This window comes from Myodes glareolus, chromosome 4, assembly GCF_982192425.1.
Source record: "Myodes glareolus chromosome 4, mMyoGla1.1, whole genome shotgun sequence".
NCBI lineage: Eukaryota > Metazoa > Chordata > Mammalia > Rodentia > Cricetidae > Myodes > Myodes glareolus.
The window spans coordinates 104,115,099-104,136,303 of NC_142029.1; the positions used below are offsets into that span (position 1 = coordinate 104,115,099).

General features: G+C 51.5%; 2 protein-coding genes across 5 annotated transcripts in view; one reads left to right on the top strand and one right to left on the bottom strand.

Annotated features, from left to right (window-relative positions):
- Elavl3 (ELAV like RNA binding protein 3) overlaps positions 1-8,938 on the top strand; it is a 23,450-nt gene extending 14,512 nt beyond the window's left edge. Inside the window, 2 exon segments of the mRNA XM_085689823.2 lie at positions 351-389; positions 5,094-8,938. Coding sequence (XP_085545949.2) covers positions 351-389; positions 5,094-5,424 — 370 coding nt within the window. The 3' untranslated portion in view covers positions 5,425-8,938.
- On the bottom strand, positions 7,307-21,135 carry Prkcsh (PRKCSH beta subunit of glucosidase II). Of its 4 annotated transcripts, none has more exons than XM_048446586.3 (18): positions 21,004-21,135; positions 20,548-20,697; positions 20,272-20,388; positions 19,468-19,563; positions 19,318-19,375; positions 17,705-17,822; positions 15,693-15,822; positions 13,969-14,053; positions 13,547-13,625; positions 12,973-13,059; positions 12,645-12,803; positions 12,475-12,571; positions 12,074-12,143; positions 11,754-11,843; positions 11,245-11,319; positions 11,061-11,160; positions 10,827-10,977; positions 7,307-7,656 (listed from the first exon to the last, which is right to left on the bottom strand). In XM_048446586.3, the coding sequence occupies exons 2-17, from the start codon at positions 20,621-20,623 to the stop codon at positions 10,831-10,833; spliced, it is 1,584 nt and encodes a 527-aa protein (XP_048302543.3). In that variant the 5' UTR covers positions 20,624-20,697; positions 21,004-21,135; the 3' UTR covers positions 7,307-7,656; positions 10,827-10,830. The 4 variants fall into 4 exon arrangements, with proteins under 4 accessions (XP_048302543.3, XP_087761913.1, XP_048302541.3 ...); XM_087905787.1 differs by lacking the exon at positions 7,307-7,656 and adding an exon at positions 9,521-9,835 and having other exon boundaries at positions 12,666-12,803; XM_048446584.3 differs by lacking the exon at positions 7,307-7,656 and adding an exon at positions 9,521-9,835.
- Between the last annotated feature and the right edge of the window lie 70 nt (positions 21,136-21,205).

The window sequence follows — 21,205 nt, forward strand, 5'->3', positions numbered from 1 at the left end:
GGGAACAATGATACTGTGGGGGTGGCTGTGTGCTCTTCCCACCCTCCCGTAAGCTCAGGAAAACCCCCTGAGGCTGTACCACCATCAACCCCTGGGTCCTCCTGGCAAGGCCCACGGAGGCATCGGGAGGGCAGGACAAAATCCTTCAGGCTGGGCAGCAGCAGGGCTGGTGAGAAGCAGTCCCGAATGAGTGAGGTTCCGTGCCAGGCGGTGTCCAGCCGGGCTGGGAGCAAGCAGCGAGGGGGGGGGGGGAGGCGGGTTGTTGAAGGCTGTGGGGGTGGGGTGGACTAGCTGTCACATCACAGGGGGTGGGTCACAGGCTACTCTGACAGCGGTTTCTGCCTCCACAGGCTGGACAATTTGCTCAACATGGCCTATGGAGTCAAAAGGTAACAGTGCTCCTGTCCCCACTGTCCTTCCCACAGCCCCTCACCATGATGGCCTCCTTTAACCCCTGCATGTCCCTTGTCCCTGGGACCACTGGGAACCCATCTCGGCCTGTATCTAGGAGATGATAACCTCAAGACTCTGAGCAGAGCGGACGTATAGAGAAAGTGGCTACAGAAGGTGGGGTAGAGAAAGTGGCTACAGAAGGTGGGGCATGGAGAGCTGTCTGTGGCTTTCACCCCTTTCTTGTGCCCCAATCCCCACTTTAGCTCTCTGCGAGTCACTACCACTGCTATGTTCTGCACTAGGCATGGGACCCGGGACTCCTGCATGCTAGGCCTGCACCAAGCCATGCCCCCAGGCCCTCACTGGGGGACTCTAGCTAAGCCATTTCTGAGCCCCATCCATCAGCTGTCATTGCTGGGTTTTTGTCAATGGCCTTGGAAGGTTTCCTTTCCTCCCCACAGTTGCTATAAACCTTGAAGGCATCCTAGCTTCATCCGTACCCCTACTCTTGTGAAAGTCTCCATGTTTATTGTGTCACAAGCTGTTGGGAACATGTTGCATATCGAAAACTGGGCTTGAGGCCAAGGATGCAGCGCGGCCCAGACTTGCTCTCTCCTGGACATGAATTCGAGACAGAACACAGTGCTTGGTACATAATAAAAGGTGGCCAAGTATAAATACTGTCGCCGATGTTCATGTTCTTAGCTCCACAGGGATGAGATGTTTGAGCAAATGGTGGTCAGGGTAATGCAAGGGCAGCATAAGGGTCACGACATGGTGACCAGAAGAGGCCTGAGCCATCTATGCAGAGGCCTGGAGGGAGCCTGGCAGCAGGGGCAGCAGTGAGCTGAGTCCCTGTGGTCAAGGCTAAGGGGTTTAGACTTTCAGAGTCTTCGGCCCAAGCTGAGTGATTAATCCTGAGGGTGAGAGAGTCAATGGGAATATGGCTTTCTATCCTTTAATTAATTTAGTCAACAGACAACCTACTAAGTGTTACCCGAGGGGTGAGATATCCCAGAGACAACGTCAGGGACACATCCCGAGACTCCTTGTGCCTGACAAGAGATTGACATGGAAACCTCTATATATCTTATTTACTTAAATTTCTACTTACTGTTTATGTGATTGTTTGTTTGTTTATGAGGCAGGGTTTCTCTGTGTAGCCTGGTGACCTGGAACTCGTTCTGTAGACCAGGCTGGCCTCAAGTTTACAGGGATCCGCCTGCCTCTGTCTCCTGAGTGCTGGGATTAAAGGCATGTGCCACTAGCCCTAGTTTTTATTATTATTATTATTATTATTATTATTATTATTATTATTATTATTATCATCATCATTATTATTTTGTACTGGAAAGGAGATGCAAGGCCTTGTCAACAAGTGCTGTACTGCTGAGTCACATACCCAGCCCTCTTTGTTTCTGTTTTCTTTCTCTCTCTCTCTCTCTCTCTTTTTTTTTTTTTTTTTTTTTTTGCTTTTTTGAGACAAGATTTTTCTGTTGCTTTGGAGCCTGTCCTGGAACTAGCTCTTGTAGACCAGGCTGGCCTCGAACTCACAGAGATCTGCCTGCCTCTGCCTCCCAAGTGCTGGGAGGCGCCACCACTGCCCAGCTCTCTTTGTTTCTTGACACAGGGTTTCAGGCAGGTAGCACAGGCAGGTCAGCAAGCCTAAGCCGGGCATGTCCTTGAACCCTGCTCCTTCTGCCTCTCCCTCCTGAATGTGGGGCTGCAGGGATGTTCGGTTTATCTTCTTACTTTTATTTCGAACTTGTGATTCTCCTGTCTCCACATCCTAGAATGACAAGCCTGCGTCACCAGGCCAGCTCCTTCTTCATAATTTCACAGCTTTGTCCTTTCTTGAGGTATTAGTGGCCTTAGCATATAATCCCCTCTTTTCCATAAGTGAAAAACTTTCACCTTTTCCTTTAAAGAAAACATTTTTATCAGTTTCTCTTAGGCATCTCTAAATCACCAGCATTAGTCAGTTAAAATAAGGGGTCCTTAACACAGAGACTATGATTTTAGACAGTCAGTCTGCTACTGAGCCAGCTAAGTGACCAGCGGGAGAGCAGCACGTGCCGCACGGGGACTGGCCAATCAATGTGACCTTCCATCACGCTGCTCAGAACAGGGTGCAGGCTCTCCTTTCATTCTCCTCGTTTATCCCTTTATTTCTTCCTTTTCTTCCTCCTCCTCTCTCCTTCTCTCCCTTCTTTTCTTCTTCTAGACAGGGTCTTACTATGTATCTGACTGGCCTTGAACTCACAAAAACCTCCCTGTCCCTAACTTCTGAGTGTTAGAAGAAAGGCATCTTCTTTTTTGGTTTTGTCATCTCCTGTGTCCCAGGCTGACATCAAACTGAAGGTATAGATGAAAAGGACATGGAGCTCCTCGTGCTCCTGTGTCCACTGCTAGTGCTAGGATGACATGAGCCGTCTACCATACTCGACTTTTTGTGAAGCAGGGGCAAGGACAGGGGCAGTTTGGGGCTGGGAAGCTGGCCCAGTGTGACACAAGCACGAGGACCAGACTTCAGATCTCAGCATCCACACAAACCCTGGAGAGACAGAGCATGTCTGAGACCCCAGTTCTGGAGGAGAGGGAGGGAGGGAGAGAGGGACAGGGATGGAGAGAGGGAGAGACAGACTTAACAAGAAAGGCACTCTTGAGAATGGAAGTGTGTTAAAGCTTGGACAGATCCAAGAGTCAAAAGCATTTGTTTCAAAACAAGTTTTTGCTATGTGTCCTTGGCCTTCCAAGAACTATAATTATAGTCCTAAGCCACCTAACCATATTCAGTGTGCAATTTAAAATTCATGAGTGTGGGCTGACAAGATGGTTCAGAGGGTAAAGGGGCTTGCCACGCAAGCCTGACCACCTGAGTTTAATACCTAGAACCCATATAAGGTGGAAGGAGAAAACCAACTCCGCAGACTTGTCCTCTGCCCTCCACATGTGTCATAGCACATGCACCCCCTTCCTCCTCCTCCTCCTCCTACACACACACACACACACACACACACACACTAATAATAATACAGTTAATAAAATTGTATTAGAAATTCCTTATGGTTATATAACTTCTGATCCCTATAACTCAGAAGGCAGATTCACCAAGATTACAAGTTAGAGGCTAGCCTGGGCTATACAGTGAGATCCAGTCTCAAAAATCCAAAACATGGGCTGGAGCAAAGGCCCAGTGGTTAAGATCACTTGTTCTTGCAGAGGACCCAGGTTCTATTTCTAGCACCCACATGGTGGCTCACAGCTCTCTGTAACTCCAGTTTCAGGGGTTCTGATGCCCCCTACTAGTGTTGGCAGAGGTTTCTGTCCCACCTGGGCCCCCAACCATTCAGTCCCAAAGAAACATACAGAGGCCTACATTATTTATAAACTAGTTGACCTATTAGCTCAGGCTTCTTATTAACTCTTATATCTTACATATAAGACATAATTCTTGTCTATGTTAGTCACGTGACTTGATACCTTTTATCAGTGAGGCATTCTCATCTTGCTTCCTCTGTGTCTGGGTGACAACTGCAGACTGAGCCTTTCCTCTTCCCAGAATTTTCCTGTTCTGGTCACCCCGCCTATACTTCCTGCCTGGCTACTGGCCAATCAGCATTTTAGTAAACCAATACAAATGACAAATCTTTCCACGGTATAAGACCATTGTCCCACAGCACACTGGCTTCTGCAAGCACCACGTGTGCATGTGTTTCACTTACATACATGCCGGCAAACACACATAAAAATGAAATAAGTCCAAACTGAGCATGGTGCATTTAATCCCGGCACTAGGGAAGATCTCTGAAGGCCAGCCTGGTCTACATAGTGAGCCCTATGCTGGTCTCGTAGGGCCAGTTTCTACCCACACAGGGTAAGTCAAAATGGAGTCAGAGCTGTCAGGGAAGATTGGTACCAGGACAGGGTCAGATTTGGGCCAAAAAAGAAGAGCTAGGGCTCAGCTGTTACCTGCATTGGGCTCCTTCATCAGCTGAGGCAAGAACTGCAATTCAGTTCAAGGTCAGCATGGGTGGAGTACAGAAGCAGTCTCTGTCTCTCCATCTGTCTCTGTCTGTCTGTCTCTCTCTCATACACACACACACACACCCCAGAGTTAGTTTTGAAGGGGTGGGGACTGGGGATGCAGCTCAATTGGAAGAGCACTTGCCTGGCATGCACAAAGCCTTGGGTTCCATCCCAGCGCTGTCAGCCAGGTGTGCAATGCCAGCATTCGGGAGGTAAAGGCAGGAGAAGCACAAGTTTAAGATCAGCAGGCAAAAAGGAAGAAAAACAAAACCAAGAAGCCACCCTTGACTATATAGTGAGTTCAGAGCCAACTGGGTCACAGAGAGAAGCTGAGTGACAGAGTGTCCCTATGGAAGGGTGAAGATCAGCAGGGCTCAGGATTAGGTAGGGTCAAAGGTCACGAGATCCGGATAAAGATGGCACTTTAGGACAGGATCATAGGCGATATTTGGAGAGTGTTGGAGGTCAAGACAGGTTGCAGGTCAGGGGCTAGTGTCTCAATGAGGTCAGAGACAAGCAATGGGTCACAGCTAGGTTAGGACACTACAAGGGTCCTACACACATAGCACACAATATAGGGTTCTCCCAGTTGGGCGGGTGTCGGAGGCATGCTGGGGATCAGGGCAGAGCCCGCGTGACCCCCAAAGTAGTCCCCTGTCGCTCATCGCCAGGTTCTCCCCAATCGCCATCGATGGCATGAGCGGCCTGGCAGGTGTGGGCTTGTCCGGAGGCGCAGCAGGCGCTGGCTGGTGCATCTTCGTGTACAACCTGTCCCCGGAAGCTGATGAGAGCGTGCTGTGGCAGCTTTTCGGACCTTTTGGGGCAGTCACCAATGTCAAGGTCATCCGGGATTTCACCACCAACAAGTGCAAGGGCTTCGGCTTCGTCACCATGACCAACTACGATGAGGCAGCCATGGCCATCGCCAGCCTCAACGGCTACCGCCTGGGTGAGCGCGTGCTGCAGGTGTCCTTCAAGACCAGCAAGCAGCACAAGGCCTGAGCATTTACCGCCCTCCCTCCCTGGGCAGCAGAGAGAGAATGAGAGAGGGAGAGAGAGAGGGAGAAAGAGAGAGAAAGAGCGTGATTGCAAGAGCAGGAAGACCCACACACTTGCAAAAAACACCACAGGGTGAGCATCGGGATGGGGAGGGTCTGCAGGGAATCAAGGGGGAGGGGTCCCCCCCATCCTCCCTGCTTTCCCCACCCAGCTGGGGCTTGTTCACTCTCTCGTCTTGGTTTGGTTCATGGTGATGGCTTTTGTTTCTTTTTTTGGCTAAAAACAAAAAGAAGAAAGCAGAGAGGAGACCCCCCCATCCCACCTCACCCCTCCACCCTGCATGGGATGGCTTAGGGGACACATCAGTGCCCCACCCAGGCCTCCTTTGTCCAGGCCTGTCCTATACCGAGAGAAAGGGGAGGGAACAGGTTTAAAAATCCCCAAAACAGCAAAAAACATGGAAGAGGGGTGTGGGCATCCCCATCCCTGGCCCCAGTCCCTAGGCAGAGTACAGGGAGCAGGGTTGGGGCAGGGTAGGAAGCAGAAACAAAATGAAAAAAAAAAAGGGTGGGGTGGGGTGGGGGGGAAGAAAAACTCTATTTTTGTAAAAAGGGAAAAAGACCTCGTGGAGAATTTTTACTGGGGATTCTTGAACTTGAAAAAAAAAATCACAAAAAAAGACAAAAAAAAAAAGAAACTATTTTGGCAAGTTATGTTTACCAACTAACTGGGGTGGGGGTGCAGGGAGCAGGGCTGAGGGTTTGAAAGTCCACAGGGCTGCCAGTGCACACACACACACACACACACACACACACACACACACACACACACAAAGACAGGAGGGACATACACTTGGACTTTGGAGACACAAATACACAACACATACAGAAACATTTCAGGATACATTCAGGAAGGGTGACCAAAGCTACAAGAGAAGAGGAGACACACGGGACCCTGGGGCTGTGTAGACAAGGATACAGACATTGGTTGCTTGTCCACAAAACCATGTGATGTGTGAAAGCCACTGGGACAGACCCATTTGGATGTAGGACTCTGCCGCTCGGTTGGTGGACCTGGTTCAGCCCAGCACTGCAGAAACCTGGAGTCTGGTGCACAGCCCTCCTTAATCTGAGTACTTGAGAGGCGGAGGCAGAAGATCAGGTCAAGACTAGCCTTGGCTACATAGGGAATTTAGGTTAGCCGGGGCTATATAAGACCCTGTCTCAAAAAACAAAAACAAACAGGTCACCTAGAAACATACAACACCTAGGACATACACCCATGTCCACAGCATCCTACAAGTCACCTAGAAACATACAACACCTAGGACATACACCCAAGTCTGCAGCATCCTACAGGTCACCTACAAACATACAACATCTAAGACATACACCCATGCCCACAGCATCCTACAGGTCACCTACAAACATACAACACACCTAAGGACATACACCCAAGTCCGCAGCATCCTACAGGCCCAGACAAGACGTTCCTACTGGAGACCCTGACCCAGTTACTTCCTCCAGCCAGGCTGGTCCAGCCACTTCTCCCTGGGCCCCCAATAAGCCCCAGCCCCAGGTTCTCTGCACAGACTCCTTAGCCCACCAGGGGCCTCCCTGCTGCCCACACATATGGCATCCATGCATCCAAACACACAATACCTCGTTCTACTTTGGCATCACCGTGGGCTGGAGGGGGCTCTCACTCCCCACAACACTGAGGCCAAAGGACCCCCTGCCCCTGGGACTCAGCCTCCCTGGGTCCAGGGGGAGGTCTGCAGTCTCCTCCCTCAACTAGGGCCAGTGTGCTCCCCACTGCAGCAAGCACCCAGAACACTCCCCAGACCCAGGGGTGTCCCCACACCCCTTCCCATCAACCTGTCACCTTTTGATTGTTGGGGGAACCATGGATGCAGCCTTCATGAGCCCCGGCCCTGGCTTCTGACTGAATTTTGCATCCATAACCCCACTCTTTTTATTCTTTTATGCAAGTTCCAACAGAAGCCACAGGCTGGAGCCCCTGGGAGCCCCAAACCTTCAACCCACTCCTCAGTGGGCCCAGTCACAACTGAGAATCGTGAAGCCCCACCCCATCCCACCCCACCCCACCCTCTAGTTCTAGTTGCTTTCTTCCGGTGTCCTCTGCGTTTGGTGTCTGGCCACGGCCCCATCTGAGCGTCCAACTCTCTCTCCCCACCCCTCCTGGTGTTGTTCTTAACCGTCTGTGGAATTTCTGCTGCAAGGAACAAAAAGAAAAAAAAAATTAAAAAAAGACCAAAAAATAAAAAACGGAAAAAAAAGAAAAGAAAGAAAACTCAAACAGAAGATGAAATATAGCAACAGGAAAGAAAGGAAAAAAGACAAAAACACACACAAAGACAATTTAAAAACAAAAAAAAAAAAGGAAAAAAAGATAAACTGTCACCAGTTAACTTTCTCGTACTTTTTTGCTGAATTTAGCTTCATGTAGTTTTAACTTATTGCTATGTTAACTATTTATTACCCTTGTTGGCCTGTAAGGACCTTTGTGTATATTTCTGTTCTTTCATTGGTTTGCAAGTTGAAGGAAGATGTCCCTTTTCTTTCAGTTTTGCTGAGATGTGGTTATGCCTAATTTATTTATAAAAAGGGGAAGTGGAGTCATTAAAGTAATAATTATTAATAACAGTAATGGTAGCGGAGTGCCCCCCCGGGGGTGCCGTGGGCTCCGAGGGGTGGGGTCCCCACAGCTATCGGCGCCCAGGGCCTCTCAATGGGATTGTTTTGCTATTGTCTTGAGAGGTTTTTCTGTCTATTTAGCTGGTGAACTCTAGCTTGCTCATGATACACCGAACCTATTTATTCTGGTGGTTTCTAAGTCTGCCCTAATCCTCCCCCATCCCTCCCAGCAGGACAGGGACTCCCCACCTCCAGGAGGGTGCAACCCCTTCTTTTCCTGCTGTTTCTGGGGTCTCCCCCTGCCCTCCACACATGCTGGAGGCATCCGAGCAATAAGGGCTGGGTTTGTCCCCCACCCTGGGGGGAGGGCCGGCTCTGAAGAGGGGGCTTCTCCCCCCACCCCCTCCCACCAAGGCCTAGGTCCCTGCTGTCCCCAAGACTGGGAGGAGGGGACTTTTTTTCTAAGATACAAGCTTAGCCCAGCTAGGCCCCCTCCCTGAAGGCCAGTCCCCCAGGAGGGCCAGGCCAAGGGCTCCCAGAGAGAGGAGCCCTTGGGTCTTCCAAAATCCCTGGGGGTCACGGGCAGGGCCAGTGGGAATGGGGCTCAGCCCCTCCAACCCTTCCTTCATCCTGTTTATTGGGAAAGTTTCAAACCATAACAGAGTCCATGTTGGAGGTGATATAAAGAACTGTAGAAAAAAAAAAAAACAAACCTCAACCCAAACCCACAAACACTTCAAGTTGCGTTTAGACTATTTATTACCGAGATTCCAGGCCTGGCCGCGGTAACTGACTTTTACATGGAATTGTTTAATTATTTGTACTTTTCATGCCAGAAAATAAAAAGTTCAGAATCTTAAGCCTCAGGTGATTTGTGGACAGGGGTGGTCAGAGGTGTGCTGGGACACCCCGGAAAGGATGCCATCCCTCCCTGGGCTGAGATCTCTAAGGATGGCAGCCTCCACTCCCCATGGGAGACTCAGGACACTGACGACAGTCTACTGTCTACCGAGGGTTGCAGTGCTGCAAGGGGCTACACCTAGCTGCTTCCCTAGGTGTCAATTCTGCAGCCGTGACACCATACCTGACACAGTTCAACAGTCCAGTCCATCACGGCAGGAAGACATGGCAGGAGCTTGCAGCTGCTGGCGCTGCAGCCAGGAAACAGAGATGGCTACAGGAGCTAAGGCACACGTCACCAAGCCTGACCTCTGCTCCTTCCCTGTAACTACAGCCAGGTCTGTCTCCTAGGCAACTCCAGACCCTGTTAAGTTGACAGCAATACCCACCACCTTCCACATCTGCCTCCTGTTCACACCCCAAAATGAAGGCAGACCTAGCTAGGCATACTGGCCCATGCCCTGAGCGACTGAGGTAGGAGACAGCCTGAGGCTGGCCTCAACTATATAGACCAACAGGGGAAAAAAGGCACACACAGCCAATAAGGACGAGTCACATTTATTGTTCTGAGGTCACGTGTGAAGTCATCCACTCATCTCCTACCAGCTGGGAAGGCAGGGGTGAGGTGGAGCAGGAATTAACTCCCACCCAAAAATCCAAGGAGGGTGAGCTCCTTTATCCATCTCTGGAGGCCGCTGGGGCCTCAGGAATATGGATGGCCTGGCTAGCCTGGGCCAGAAGCGGGGCTTAGAGCACCACGGGGTTCCTGCTACCTGGAGAATGGCCAGGAACCCTGGGTGGGCAGGCCTTGGTCCACAGACTGCAGGATCAGTAGACAGGTTTCAGGCCTTGAGGTTCTAGGATGGAAGACAGAATTAGAAAGACGGAGGGTCTGGAACATGGGTTGGTGCAAAAGCAAGCACACCAGCACTGGAAACTTAAGTTATTTCTGGAGGATGTGGCTCGGCTGGCAGACTGTGTGCCTAGCACAGAAAGCCCGGGTTCAGTCGACAGTACCTCATACACTGGGCGAGGTGGGTGGCACAGCGGGCAGGACTGACCAATGCTTAAGGCCAGTAAGGACTACACAATAAACTGTCTTTTTTGTTTTTGAGACACGGTTTCTCTGTGTTTGTTTGGAGCCTGTCCTAGAACTCACTCTGTAGACCAGGCTGGCCTCAAACTCATAGAACTCTGCCTGCCTCTGCCTCCTGAGTGCTGAGATTAAAGGCATGCACTGCCACCACCTGGCAATAAAACTGTCTTAAACACTTGGACGACAGATGTATACAGGTCTCTGTGAATGTGAGGCCAGCCTGGTCTGTACAGTGAGTTCCAGGACAGCCTGAGCTATGTAGAGAGATCCTGTGTCAAAAACAAACAAACAAACAAACCAAAAATCAGTCTAAAAAAACATGGGCCTGCCAAGTTAACTCAGGGGGTCAGGGCAAGGGGCTGGCCTAAGTTCCGTGTCTGGGCCCATGTGGTGGAGAAAAGAGCCAACCTTCAAGCTGTCCTCTGACCTTTACTCTAGTGTATCTCTCTCTCTCTCTCTCTCTCTCTCTCTCTCTCGCTCGCTCGCACGCACGCACACAAAAGGCATATGCCTTTTATCCCAGCACTTGGAAGGCAGAGGCAGGTGGATTATTGAGTTCGAGGCCAGTCTGGTCTACATAGTGAGTTCCAGGAAAGCCAAGGCTACACAGAGAAATGAAACCCTATCTTGAGAAACTGAATGAATGAATGAGAGAGAGAGAGAGAGAGAGAGAGAGAGAGAGAGAGAGAACATTAGGAGCACAGGGAGTAGCAACACCCACACTAGAGCAGACAGAGACCCAGTCTCCTTACCAGGCTACAGCTCATCATGGTCTCCCTCAGTGGGTGCTTCTGGTGGCGGTTCTGGGCAGGCTGCTGGTGTCATCAGCTCCATGAGGTACTCACAGCGACTGGGCTCCGTGGTACTGGTCACCACGGTCTCTTTGCCACACAGCAGGCGCACCTGGGGATGGGGAGAGAGCAGGAGCCATGCTGAGCTGGACTGGTCCAGGCCCGGGTCCCCACAGCCCCAGGTCAGACACTCACTGTGGTTGAACGGTTGGGGCCCTGCCAGCAGCCGGTGCCCTGCTCGTACTTCATGGCACTGAACTTGTCATGATCGGGGCCAGCCCACGAGCCCCATGTGCTATGGGAGAGAGCAGGGGTGCTGAGTGCCTGGTCAGTGGGTGGTTGGGGGCAAGGTAAGGGCAACAAACCTCAACCCACTCACCCAAGGTTGGTCGGAGAGCCCCCATGTTTGGGTTTCTGGGAGACCAGTTTGAAGGGGCAAAGCCGATAGATGTACCTAAGGGCAGGGAGAAGGGCTGCTGAGTGACAGGCTTGACAGCTATGGGGACCCTGGTACCTCAAAGCCCTTCCCAGTCTCCTTGGTATCTAGGCAGACAGGTGGCTCACTGGCACTTCAATGCCCACTGACCCCTGGACCCTGCCTGTGTTCCCTTCTGGAGACAGGGTTCACATAACCCAGGCTGACCTCAAACATGCTCAAGTAACTGAGACTGGCCTTGGACTTATGATCCTCCTTGCACCCACCTCATGCAGGTGCCACTATGCTCAGTTTCACGAGGTGCTAGGAATGGAGCCCAGACTCAGCTGAGGTCCTCCTGCCTCAGTCCCCCAGTGATGAGATCTCAGATAGGTACTGTAACTCCTGGTTTGCCCAGTGCCCTCCTCCCTGCATCTTGCCCCCCCACCCCTCCCATCAGTGCCAGGATGTACTCGTTGGTTGTGAGCTCGTAGCACTGGCTGTAGAGGTACGCAAACTCTCCATGGGGACCGAAGTCAAAGGAGATCTCTTGTTCCAAACTCCTGGAAAAGCAGATCCGATGGTGAAGGGGGTGCAAGGACAGGAGAGCCCCACACAGAAGGGTCCAGGGGAAGGGGGTACAAGGACAGGAGAGCCCCACAAAGAAGGCCCAGCTGTATGTATGGTGGGTAGACACAGGCTGTGCTTGGAGCCCTGCAAGAACCAGGCTGACACCTCCTCCAAGGAACTGGAGGTAGACGGTCACCGGGCAGGAGGTGGCCTTGGTGCTCACCTGATGGACTCCTCCATCTCTTTCAAGGACCGTTCGGCTTCCTCAAACTTATTCCGGGCCTCTTGTGCAGCTGAGGGACGGGAGGTGAGAGTGGGCCCCAGTTTCTCAAAAGACACAGAATAGGGCCCCACAGAGAACATGACAGCTGCCTCTCACGCTCTGGGCTTGTCCCCGACAAGGATAGGCCAACCAGTGCAGAGTGAACCTCCTCTGTTGCCGGGCTCTCTAGAGTACAGGCCAGGGCTCCTGGGACCCCGCTGGTTCCTGGCCTGTTATGCACGTTTTACAAACAAGCGCGGCCCAGGAGGAGGGAGGACTCGGGGACAGAAACAGTAATTTCCAAGCAACACGGGCATCACAGGGCCAGGGAGCTGGACCCCTTCCCAGCAGGTCCCACTCACCATCGATGACAGCCTGTGTCTCCTCATCATAGGGTGGCATCTTCTCATCCTCAGTGGGGCTGGCAGGCTGTGGGGGTTGTAGAGGGGCTGGAGCCTCCTGGGGAGGGGGTAGGGCCCAGTCAGCAGGCAGTCCCACCCACCCATCTGCCCACCATTCTCCCAACACAAACCTTGGGTTTCTCCCCCTGCACCTCCTCCTCCTCCTCCTCCTCCTCTTCTTCTTCTGGCTCCTCCTCCTCCTCTTCTGTGGGCGGCAACACTGGTGGCTGCTCCTCTTTGGGCTCAATCACATCCGGAGCAGAAGGGGCAGGCACATCAGTGGGCAGCACCTGGCAGGCCCGGGATTGTAGAGGCCAATGCTGAGACCTCAAGGCTGGAGAACACTAGTTCCCAAGTCTGGGAGGGCTGGCCTCCATGGAGGACTGGGTACCAGCACGGGAGATGGTATTTTTGTGAGGGGTTGGCAATAGGACCACTTCCCTTCCTTTTCCCACAGACCTCAGAGCGGTACTTGTCCCTGATGGCAGCCCAGACACGGTCATAGAAGGAAGTAGAGTCAGTCTCTGTGTCCCCACTGAGAAGGGCCTGTGTGCGTTGGAGTAGGGTCAAGGTCAGGGCCCCCAGAGGCCCACACACCCTGCCACTCACAACTAGGGACCAGGCCATAGCAGATGGGTCAGGAACTATATGACCAGGAGGGACAACCCAGGCCTGAAGGAGGTCCCAGGGGTTGGGAAGTTAGGGGACATCAAGACAAGACACAGACACACAGAGGCACAGTGCCAGAGCGTGCTACACCCTAAGCAAAGGTCCAGAAGGACAAACCGGGAAGGACCCGATTTGCAGCAGAGATGGTAGAGGGGCAGAGCCAGGGACGGCAGGCAGAGAGAAAGACAAACTCCTACTAAGGGAACAAGCAGAAGGTAAGTGGGAGCAAGCCGGGGACAGGTGCCATGCTGCCCTGGTGCTAATCTAGGGCTCTACCAGGCAGCCACAAGGAGCTCTCCCCAGGAGGCCTACCTTGACCCTCTCACCCTGAATTCACTCTAGGCCAAGGATAGGCTTGGGGTACCTGGGCCTCCTCTTCAGATAGCACTGCATCCCCATCTGTGTCCAGTTCCGGGTGAGTCTGTAGCTCTGCCACCGAGACCCTGAGTACAGAAAAAAAAGGGGGACGGTTCTGTGGGACCTCTACACGTGTGAGGGCTGGGATGGGAGGGGCAGGGCCCCGTCATTCCCCACTCTCCCCTGTAAGAGACCTAACTCTAAAAGAGCCAAGGCAGGGCTGGTCTTAGACAACACCTACACCCTAGACCTTCCATCCGTTTCTGCCCCACATGCCCAATGGTAGTGACAGCTCTCACCTTTCATTGCAAGGCTCCAGAGGCTGAGACAGGAGGACTATAAATCTGAGACCAGCCTGGCTACCTGACCCGTTCAAGGCCAGGCTAGTTAGACTTGGGCGAGGAATTCTCAGTGGGCAGTTACACTTACACCCCATCCTCGTTGTCATCCAGTTCCTGGAAGGCACTGGCCGCCAGCTCCTGTTCCCGCCGGGCCTTGGCAGCAGCTTGCTGCTCTGTGGAGGGGGGCATTCTGTCACGCTGTACCACAAGTGGCCAAGTCCCATTACCCCCAAAACTTGCACGGAGTCCCACTGTGAGAGCAGTCTTACACTGAGCACTGGGGACATGGCCCTGGATTTAACAAAGGTCTGTGACCTCTGGAGGGAGGACGAATTTAGGAACAAGCTGAGTAAGTGAAGGGCCACCAAGATGGTTCAGCAGGTACAGAAGGCTTGCCACCAAGCCTGACAACCTGAGTTCAGTCCTGAGCCCCACAAGATGGAAGGTGGGTGCTGACTTCTACATGTGCACCATGGCACACACATTCAGATGTAAAATGAGGAACAGCTGATGCCTAGGAGCTGGGGAGTTGGGGAAAAGGCAAGTAGAGGCCTGGGCTGGGAAAGATGGGACAGCGGAGGGAGGGAGGAAGCAAGACTGAGCCGGCAGGCGTGTCCAGAGCCCTGCCGGGGACAGACACTGCAAGAGCTCTAGCAGCTGGCAGAAGAGCAATGTTTTCCTTCACACCTGGCTGGGCTGGAATTCTTAATCCATCTCCTAAGGGCTAGAACAATAGTTCCCAAGGCCCGGCTCCTTCTTTACAATTCATTCATTTATTAGAGACAGGATCTCACTTATGTAGTTTGTCTGGTATTTATAATCCTCCTGCCTCAACCTCCCAGAGCTGCAATGGCAGTTGTTGTGTCTGATGGAACAAGTAGATCAAATCTAAGATCAAGGTTGGGGCTCTACAGAAGAGTCTCCAGTGACCTCAAGAGGACGGCATCTCCTCAGAGATGGTCAGGTCAGGTCAGAAAACACATGTATGTATCTAGGCTCATACTCTGTGTAGGCTGAAGGCCTAGCACAGCAGTGCACAGCAGTAGAGCCCCTGGTGAGGGGCCGGGCAAGGGCGGGCCAAGCACAATCTAAGCGCTGCATCAGCCTCTACTACCGGAGAAGGGAGCTGCACAATGCTGAGAAGTCAAAGGTTTTCAATTTGGGCTTCAGATTCCTGGAGGGAAGGTTCTAGGCACCAGACAAAATGCAAACAGAAATCTGTAGAGAAGGATCTTGCATCCAAGGCTACAAATTATTCTTACAGCTTTCATACCTGATGGCCAATACAAAGTTAACTAGGCACACAAAGAAATAAGCAATCATGATAAGAAACAAACAAATAGAACCACTGAGCACAGAACATGGCGGGGCACACCTTTCAAATGTCAGCATTTGCGAGGCAGAGCAGGTGGACCTTTAGGAGTTCAAGGCCAGTCTAGTCTACATACTGAGTTCCAGACCATGTCTCAAAACATACCAACAAAGAAAAGCAAGCAAACAAATCAAAACATAAATAACCCAGGCATAGTAGTACATGCCTGCAATCTTGGCATCTAACATAAAGAAACAGGAAGATTAGGATTTCTAATGCCTTCCTCGTCTACATAAGAAAATTACAGCAGTCTGAGCCACATGAGAGCCTGCCTCACAAGGAAAGACGGGATGAGTATAGCTCAGAGGTAGAGCTCTTGGCCAGTAGGTGTAAGGCCTGCAACCAGGGGCACAGAACCGCACAACAGAACTGCTCAGGAATTAGAACTCCCAGCCCTGGCTCCCCTCTGGTCAGAGCTGCAGCGCTGACCCGCAGCATACCTTCCCACAGCTTCTGGTGCTGCTCTTTGGCCTCCTTCTCTGGCTTCTCTGCTTCTTCCTTCGCTAACCGCAGCATCTCTACCTGGTCTTCCAGAGACTTCTTTCCAGCCTGCAGTTCAAGCAGCTTACCCTGGACAGAGAGTAGAAGGAGAGGCCAGCTCTGCTTAGGCCTGGTCCTCTCTCTGTCATGTGCCTCCGACCTGCATCACAGTGTATCTACTTTACTCTGTTCCCTGTGGGTCTTTGATGAGCCCAGTCTTCGTACAGCCCTTGATGTTCTGTGTGACATCAGCCCCTCCCTCAGTCCCACCTGTCACATCTCCATCATTTAAACTTTACTCCCCCTGCCCTTTTCTTTGAGGAGGGAGACATGTGGCAGCCAGATGACAACTCATGGGAAATCAGTTTTCTCCTATCCTGGGAATCAAACTCAGGTCATTAGGCTTGGTGGCCAAGTATTTTTACCCACTGAGCCATCTCAACCCCCCTTCCCCGCCATCCTAAAACTCAAGAATAACATTCAGACCTCTCCACCACCCCTGTGCTTCAGTTCTTCACATGTGACTCTCTCAGCCTGGAACACTTTCCATGGCTGGTGTGAATTACCCACAGATCTCCATTATACGGCCCTTCCTCCAAAACATCATCTTCATTTCCTGTCCCCAAGATGGGTAACCATACAGAAAGCTCTGGATGCCCTGAGGTCCCTGAACGTCTCTACCCAACAGCAAGGAGAGAACTTTCTAATGATCTAGATCTAATATTCCCGAGGCAGGTGCAGGTCTGGGTCTAACCTGCAGAGCACCAGGTACACCCTGGGCATCTATTTATGTTCTGAGAAGCAACAGGGGTGGGAGTACAGAACAAGGGTGGATCACTTGTCTAGAATCCCCCAGTGAGGGGCTGAGGTGTGGCTCAGTGGTAGAGCTCCTGCCTAGAATCCCCAAGTGAGGGGCTGGGGTGTGGCTCAGCAGTGGCAGAACTCCATTTGACTGCGTGGGGTTGTGGCTCACTACTAGAGTGCCTGCCTAGCTTATACAAGGCCCTGGGTTCCAGCCTCAGCACAATGATAAAAGAAAGCACAGTGTGTGCATGGTGGTGCACACCTTTAATCCCAGAATTTAAGAGGCGGAGACAGGTGAAACTCTGTGAGTTCGAGGTCAGCCTGGTCTGCATAGAAAATTCCAGGCAGGTCAGGGCTATATAGTGAGGCCCTGTCTCAAAAAATAAATCAATTCAAAAGGGATGGGGGTGAGGGACAGTGACACTAAAAAGGGCCCCAGGCAAGCTCTGCTCTAGAGGTACAGAGAGGGCTCCCAAAAATGTTAAGGTGTGATGCTTTTCTGCCAGGGTCAGGACCCCTCAGCCTGACCTTTCACCAGGATCTTCTCACCTCCCCTGGAAGGAACTGACCTCAACACTTGGCTTCCCCAGATCCCCTGAATTTGAAAGGGCAATCACGGCCCACTGAATGAAGCAGGGCCTTCCAGCCTCCTCAATTCAGAGAGATTCTTCAGTCACAGGGGTAGGAGAGAAGAGCCTGGGATCTTCCTTGGACAAGAACAGAGTCTGGAGTCCTGTCTCAGTGCACTGGGAAGCACCTCCCAAGAAGCGCTGCTGCTGAGCCATGGGTGAGTCAAGCCAGTGGGGGCAAGGGAGGGAGACACACAGCCTAAGAATCCTCAAGTGCCTACCGTACTCATTCAATCAAACAGTTTCTACTGACATTTAACTGAGGGATTTCCCCAGAACTAAGGTGTCACCAACCACCAGCCTGTTACAGCCAGTGAGGTAGGGATACAAAGAGATGTTCTTCCTGTTTCCAGGAGATAACACTTCTGGCTCGTAATCTGATAGCCTCTTCTTTGGGAAGTACTCAGTCAACCACTCATCTAGGAAAACACAGGCTCATCACAGCCCAGAGTCAAGTGTATACCCATGTGCATTTACCCGCCCATCACTCAAGGACCCCAGGCCCAAGTCCTACCAATGCATCTCTCTGGGTCTCTCACCTGTTTCTCTTCCCGGGCTGTCTTCCACTCCTCAATGAGTATCTGCTTGAGGCGGAAGCCCTCTCGGGTGACCTCAGCCAGCTGCTGCAGGGACTCTTTTTCCTTACGACCCTTCTCTCTGGAGCAGACACACACAAGTAGCACTAAAGACTCTCAGGATCCAGCAGAATTGCCTTTTCCAGAAGGGCCTGAGTCACCTGCAAGCTCCACCCACAACCCCCACAAACAATGCTAAGAAAGGTAAGGCACAGGAAGAGCCCTCTTCAACCTGCCCCTCCAAGTTCTTTTGACCAGAGGCCTCAGTTCTGTCCTTAAGAAGCTGGACAGTGCACACAGCCTGCCCATCCTTGGGATTACAGACAGACCAGAAGTACTGAGGAATGAATGGGCTTGGAAGCTAGCCCTCAAACTGATAAAGAGGCTCAGGCCAGTCATGGTGATGCACACCTTTAATCCCAGCACTTGGGAAGCAGAGGCCAGCCTAGTCTACAGAGTGAGTTCCAGGACAGCCAGAGCTACACAGAGAAACCTTGTTTCAAAAGAAAGAGAGAGAGAGAGAGAGAGAGAGAGAGAGAGAGAGAGAGAGAGAGGAAAGAAGAGAAATTAAAAACAAACAAACAAGTGAGGGTGGGAAAAAAATAAAACAAATATTGAGAATATTGACCCAATCAGAGCCCAAGTAGTTCTCAACCAGACACAAGTCAAGTCTCTCTTCCTGCACTGAGTTTCTCCTTTTGCCCCCTAGGTTTTCTGAAACAGGGTCTCTGGAAGCCCAGGCTTCGAACTCATTATGTAATCAAACCCGCTCTTGAACTCCTAATCCTCCAACCTCCACCTCCCAAGTGCTGTGATTATAGGCCTAGACTGTCCTACCACCATCTCCCATCCTTTTGAACAGGTAAACAATCTCAACTGCTTCATAGCTGGAGGGAATTCTGGTAATTAGAGTTCCCAAGGGGCATGACCAGTGGACTCACAAAAGGACAAAAGGAGCCTAGGTAGTGTATGCTTGAAATCCCAGCATTAGATTAAGAGAGGAGGTGCTTGAGGCCAGGTAGATGGGGCACACTGAGAGGGTTCTCTCTAACAAAGAAAGGAGGGGCTGGAGAGACTTCACTGGCTGCTCTTCTAGAGGACCTCAATTCGACTGGCAACTGCAGCTCCTGGGAGATCAGACACCCTCTTCTGACCTCTGTAGCAGACATGCATGTGGGTGGCATATACTCTACCTGCCCCCCCACAAAAAGATAAAAATAAACCTCCTTCCAAGTGCTGGGACTGGAGGTCTGTGCCACCATACCCAGCAAATAAAAATTAATCTTTTAAGTTAAAAAAAAAAAAAAGGGTTGGAGAGATGGCTCAGAGGTTAAGAGCACTGTCTGCTCTTCTAGAGGTCCTGAGTTCAATTCCCAGCAACCACATGGTGGCTCACAACCATCTGTAATAAGATCTGGTACCCTCTTCTGGCAAGTGTATGTATAATAAATAAATAAATAGAAAAAAAAGAAAGTAATTTAACTTTAAAAAAAAAAAAGACAATGAACTATCCTGACTTCCAAGTAGAATGTGGCAAGGGCCAGGGAAGCCGGGGTGCTGCGCCGCGACCCACGCACCTGCAGGTGTTCTCGCAGACACGGCCACTGTTGTACTCATCTGTCCCATCACAGCAGTCTGAGCAGAGGTGAGGGCAAAGTCAGAGTGGGCAGGGTCTCCTCCAGCTGGCCCCTGCCTCCTTCCCCGATCCCCAGAATATCCTCACTTACCACACACCCCATCGTTAACCCGGCTGGAGGGGATGTACAAGGGCTTATACCCAGTGTTGGTGCAGTGGAAGCTGCCATTGGGGCAAGCGGCTGTACCTGCAGAGAAAGAAAGTTTGCTGAATGTATTCCAAGCCAGACATGTCTCATCTACTCATAGAAAGCATCATAAAAACAGGTGGAAGTTGGTTGTGGTGGTGAATGTCTGTAATCCCAGAAGCCAGGAGGTAAAAGCAGGGTCGGTAGTTTAAGGTCATTCTCAGCTACACTATGCGTTCAAGGCCAGCCTGGGTTATATAAGAGTGTCTGCAAAACAAAATAAACCAAGGACCAAGGGAAGAAACTATCTTCAGAGGCCTGCAACAGAACCTTCTAGTCTTCTGCAGCTTCTCCTAAGGCCCTTCAAAAAGGTCGGGCAACCCACCCCCAACTCCTCCTTTGCCTTCACCAGTTGGTGGAATGCCATTCAGCCTTACTCCCCCTCCCACCTCTGAAAGGTGTCTATGTTGGCTTTTCCTGGCCAGAAACCTCACCTCCTCCTGGAAGCTAGTCCTGGGTCCCACAATGCCATCTGCTTACTTGGTCATAAACCTGAACATTTATTCTTTTACTTGGGAATGGAAACCAGAGACCGAAACCTACAAATTCTACCAATGAGCTAACCCAAGCCAACAGGGATTTCATTTCTGTCCTTCCTTCTGTTCACTGAACAGAGAGCAACGGGAAGATGGCACCCTAATCCTTATGGGGCATCTGCTCTTGGTAGGCTCATTTACTGAGCAATAAGGAGATGCAGAAAAAGCTCACCAGGTTCATCTGAGCCATCCTTGCAGTCGCAGTAATCATCGTTCACCTGATCGAATGGGATGGTGGCTGTGCCGTCCAAACACGTGAAAGGCTTAGACTCGTCATAGAAGTGATGATCTGGGGAGGAGAACAAGAGGCCCAGCTCAGATCTTCTTAATAAATAAATAAATACTACCTCTGTCCTACCCATTCACCAGTGGAAATGTTATGGGAAACTGAGGCAAAGGGAGGAAAATGCCCCTCCCGACCACCAGGCTATACACAAAGAGGACTCACTGCTGAGGGAAACACCCCGGGGTCTCTTAACCTCCACCGCCCAGCAGAGGGGTAACAGAAGTAGTAGCAGCAACATCCCGTCCGGGCCGAGACCGGAAGTGTGTTCTGCGGCAGGAAGCGAGCTGCAGGAAGATGTGCTATGCCCTCTCACTGTAAGAAAGGATGAGGCATCAGGTCATTGAGAGGGGTGCTTATCCAAAACTGGACTCACCACTTCTTCCAGGAAAGGAGGGCTCAACTGGCTGCCGAGATGGAGGTGCAGGGCTAGGGGGTCTCCCCAATCCAAGCCAGTGGAAGTCTCAAAGGGAACTCAAAATCTTAGTTCTCTGTAACGGGATGAAGTGGGCAGCTCTCGCCAACGGACCCAAAGGATTTACAATCCCTCCACACCACCCTCCCTAATGCAACCTATAAGAAATTAGGGTGTCTTTCTCCCATTGCTACTTCATCACCTACACGAGGCCGAGACAAAGGTCAATAACCACCGCACCAGTCTGGCTGAGCAGCCACGGTTCCTGCAGACGAAAGAAAACGGAACGCTCTAGGATGCGTCACTTCCGTTTTGCCGGCCACGCTTGGGGAAAGGCAACTCGAGGACGCCATGTTGGGAGTGGCAGGGGTGCGAGTGCCGCCGCTGAGGCGGCCATCTTGAGTGGGA

Excerpts from the sequence above, each read along its gene's own strand:
- Prkcsh (XM_048446586.3), bottom strand. The coding sequence starts at position 20,623 with ATGTTGCTGCTACTACTTCTGTTACCCCTCTGCTGGGCGGTGGAGGTT. Across the intron at positions 19,564-20,271 it reads GGATGGCTCAGATGAACCTG|GTACAGCCGCTTGCCCCAAT; the intron begins GTGAGCTTTTTC and ends CTTTCTCTGCAG. Across the intron at positions 15,823-17,704 it reads CAGCCCGGGAAGAGAAACAG|GGTAAGCTGCTTGAACTGCA; the intron begins GTGAGAGACCCA and ends CTCTCTGTCCAG.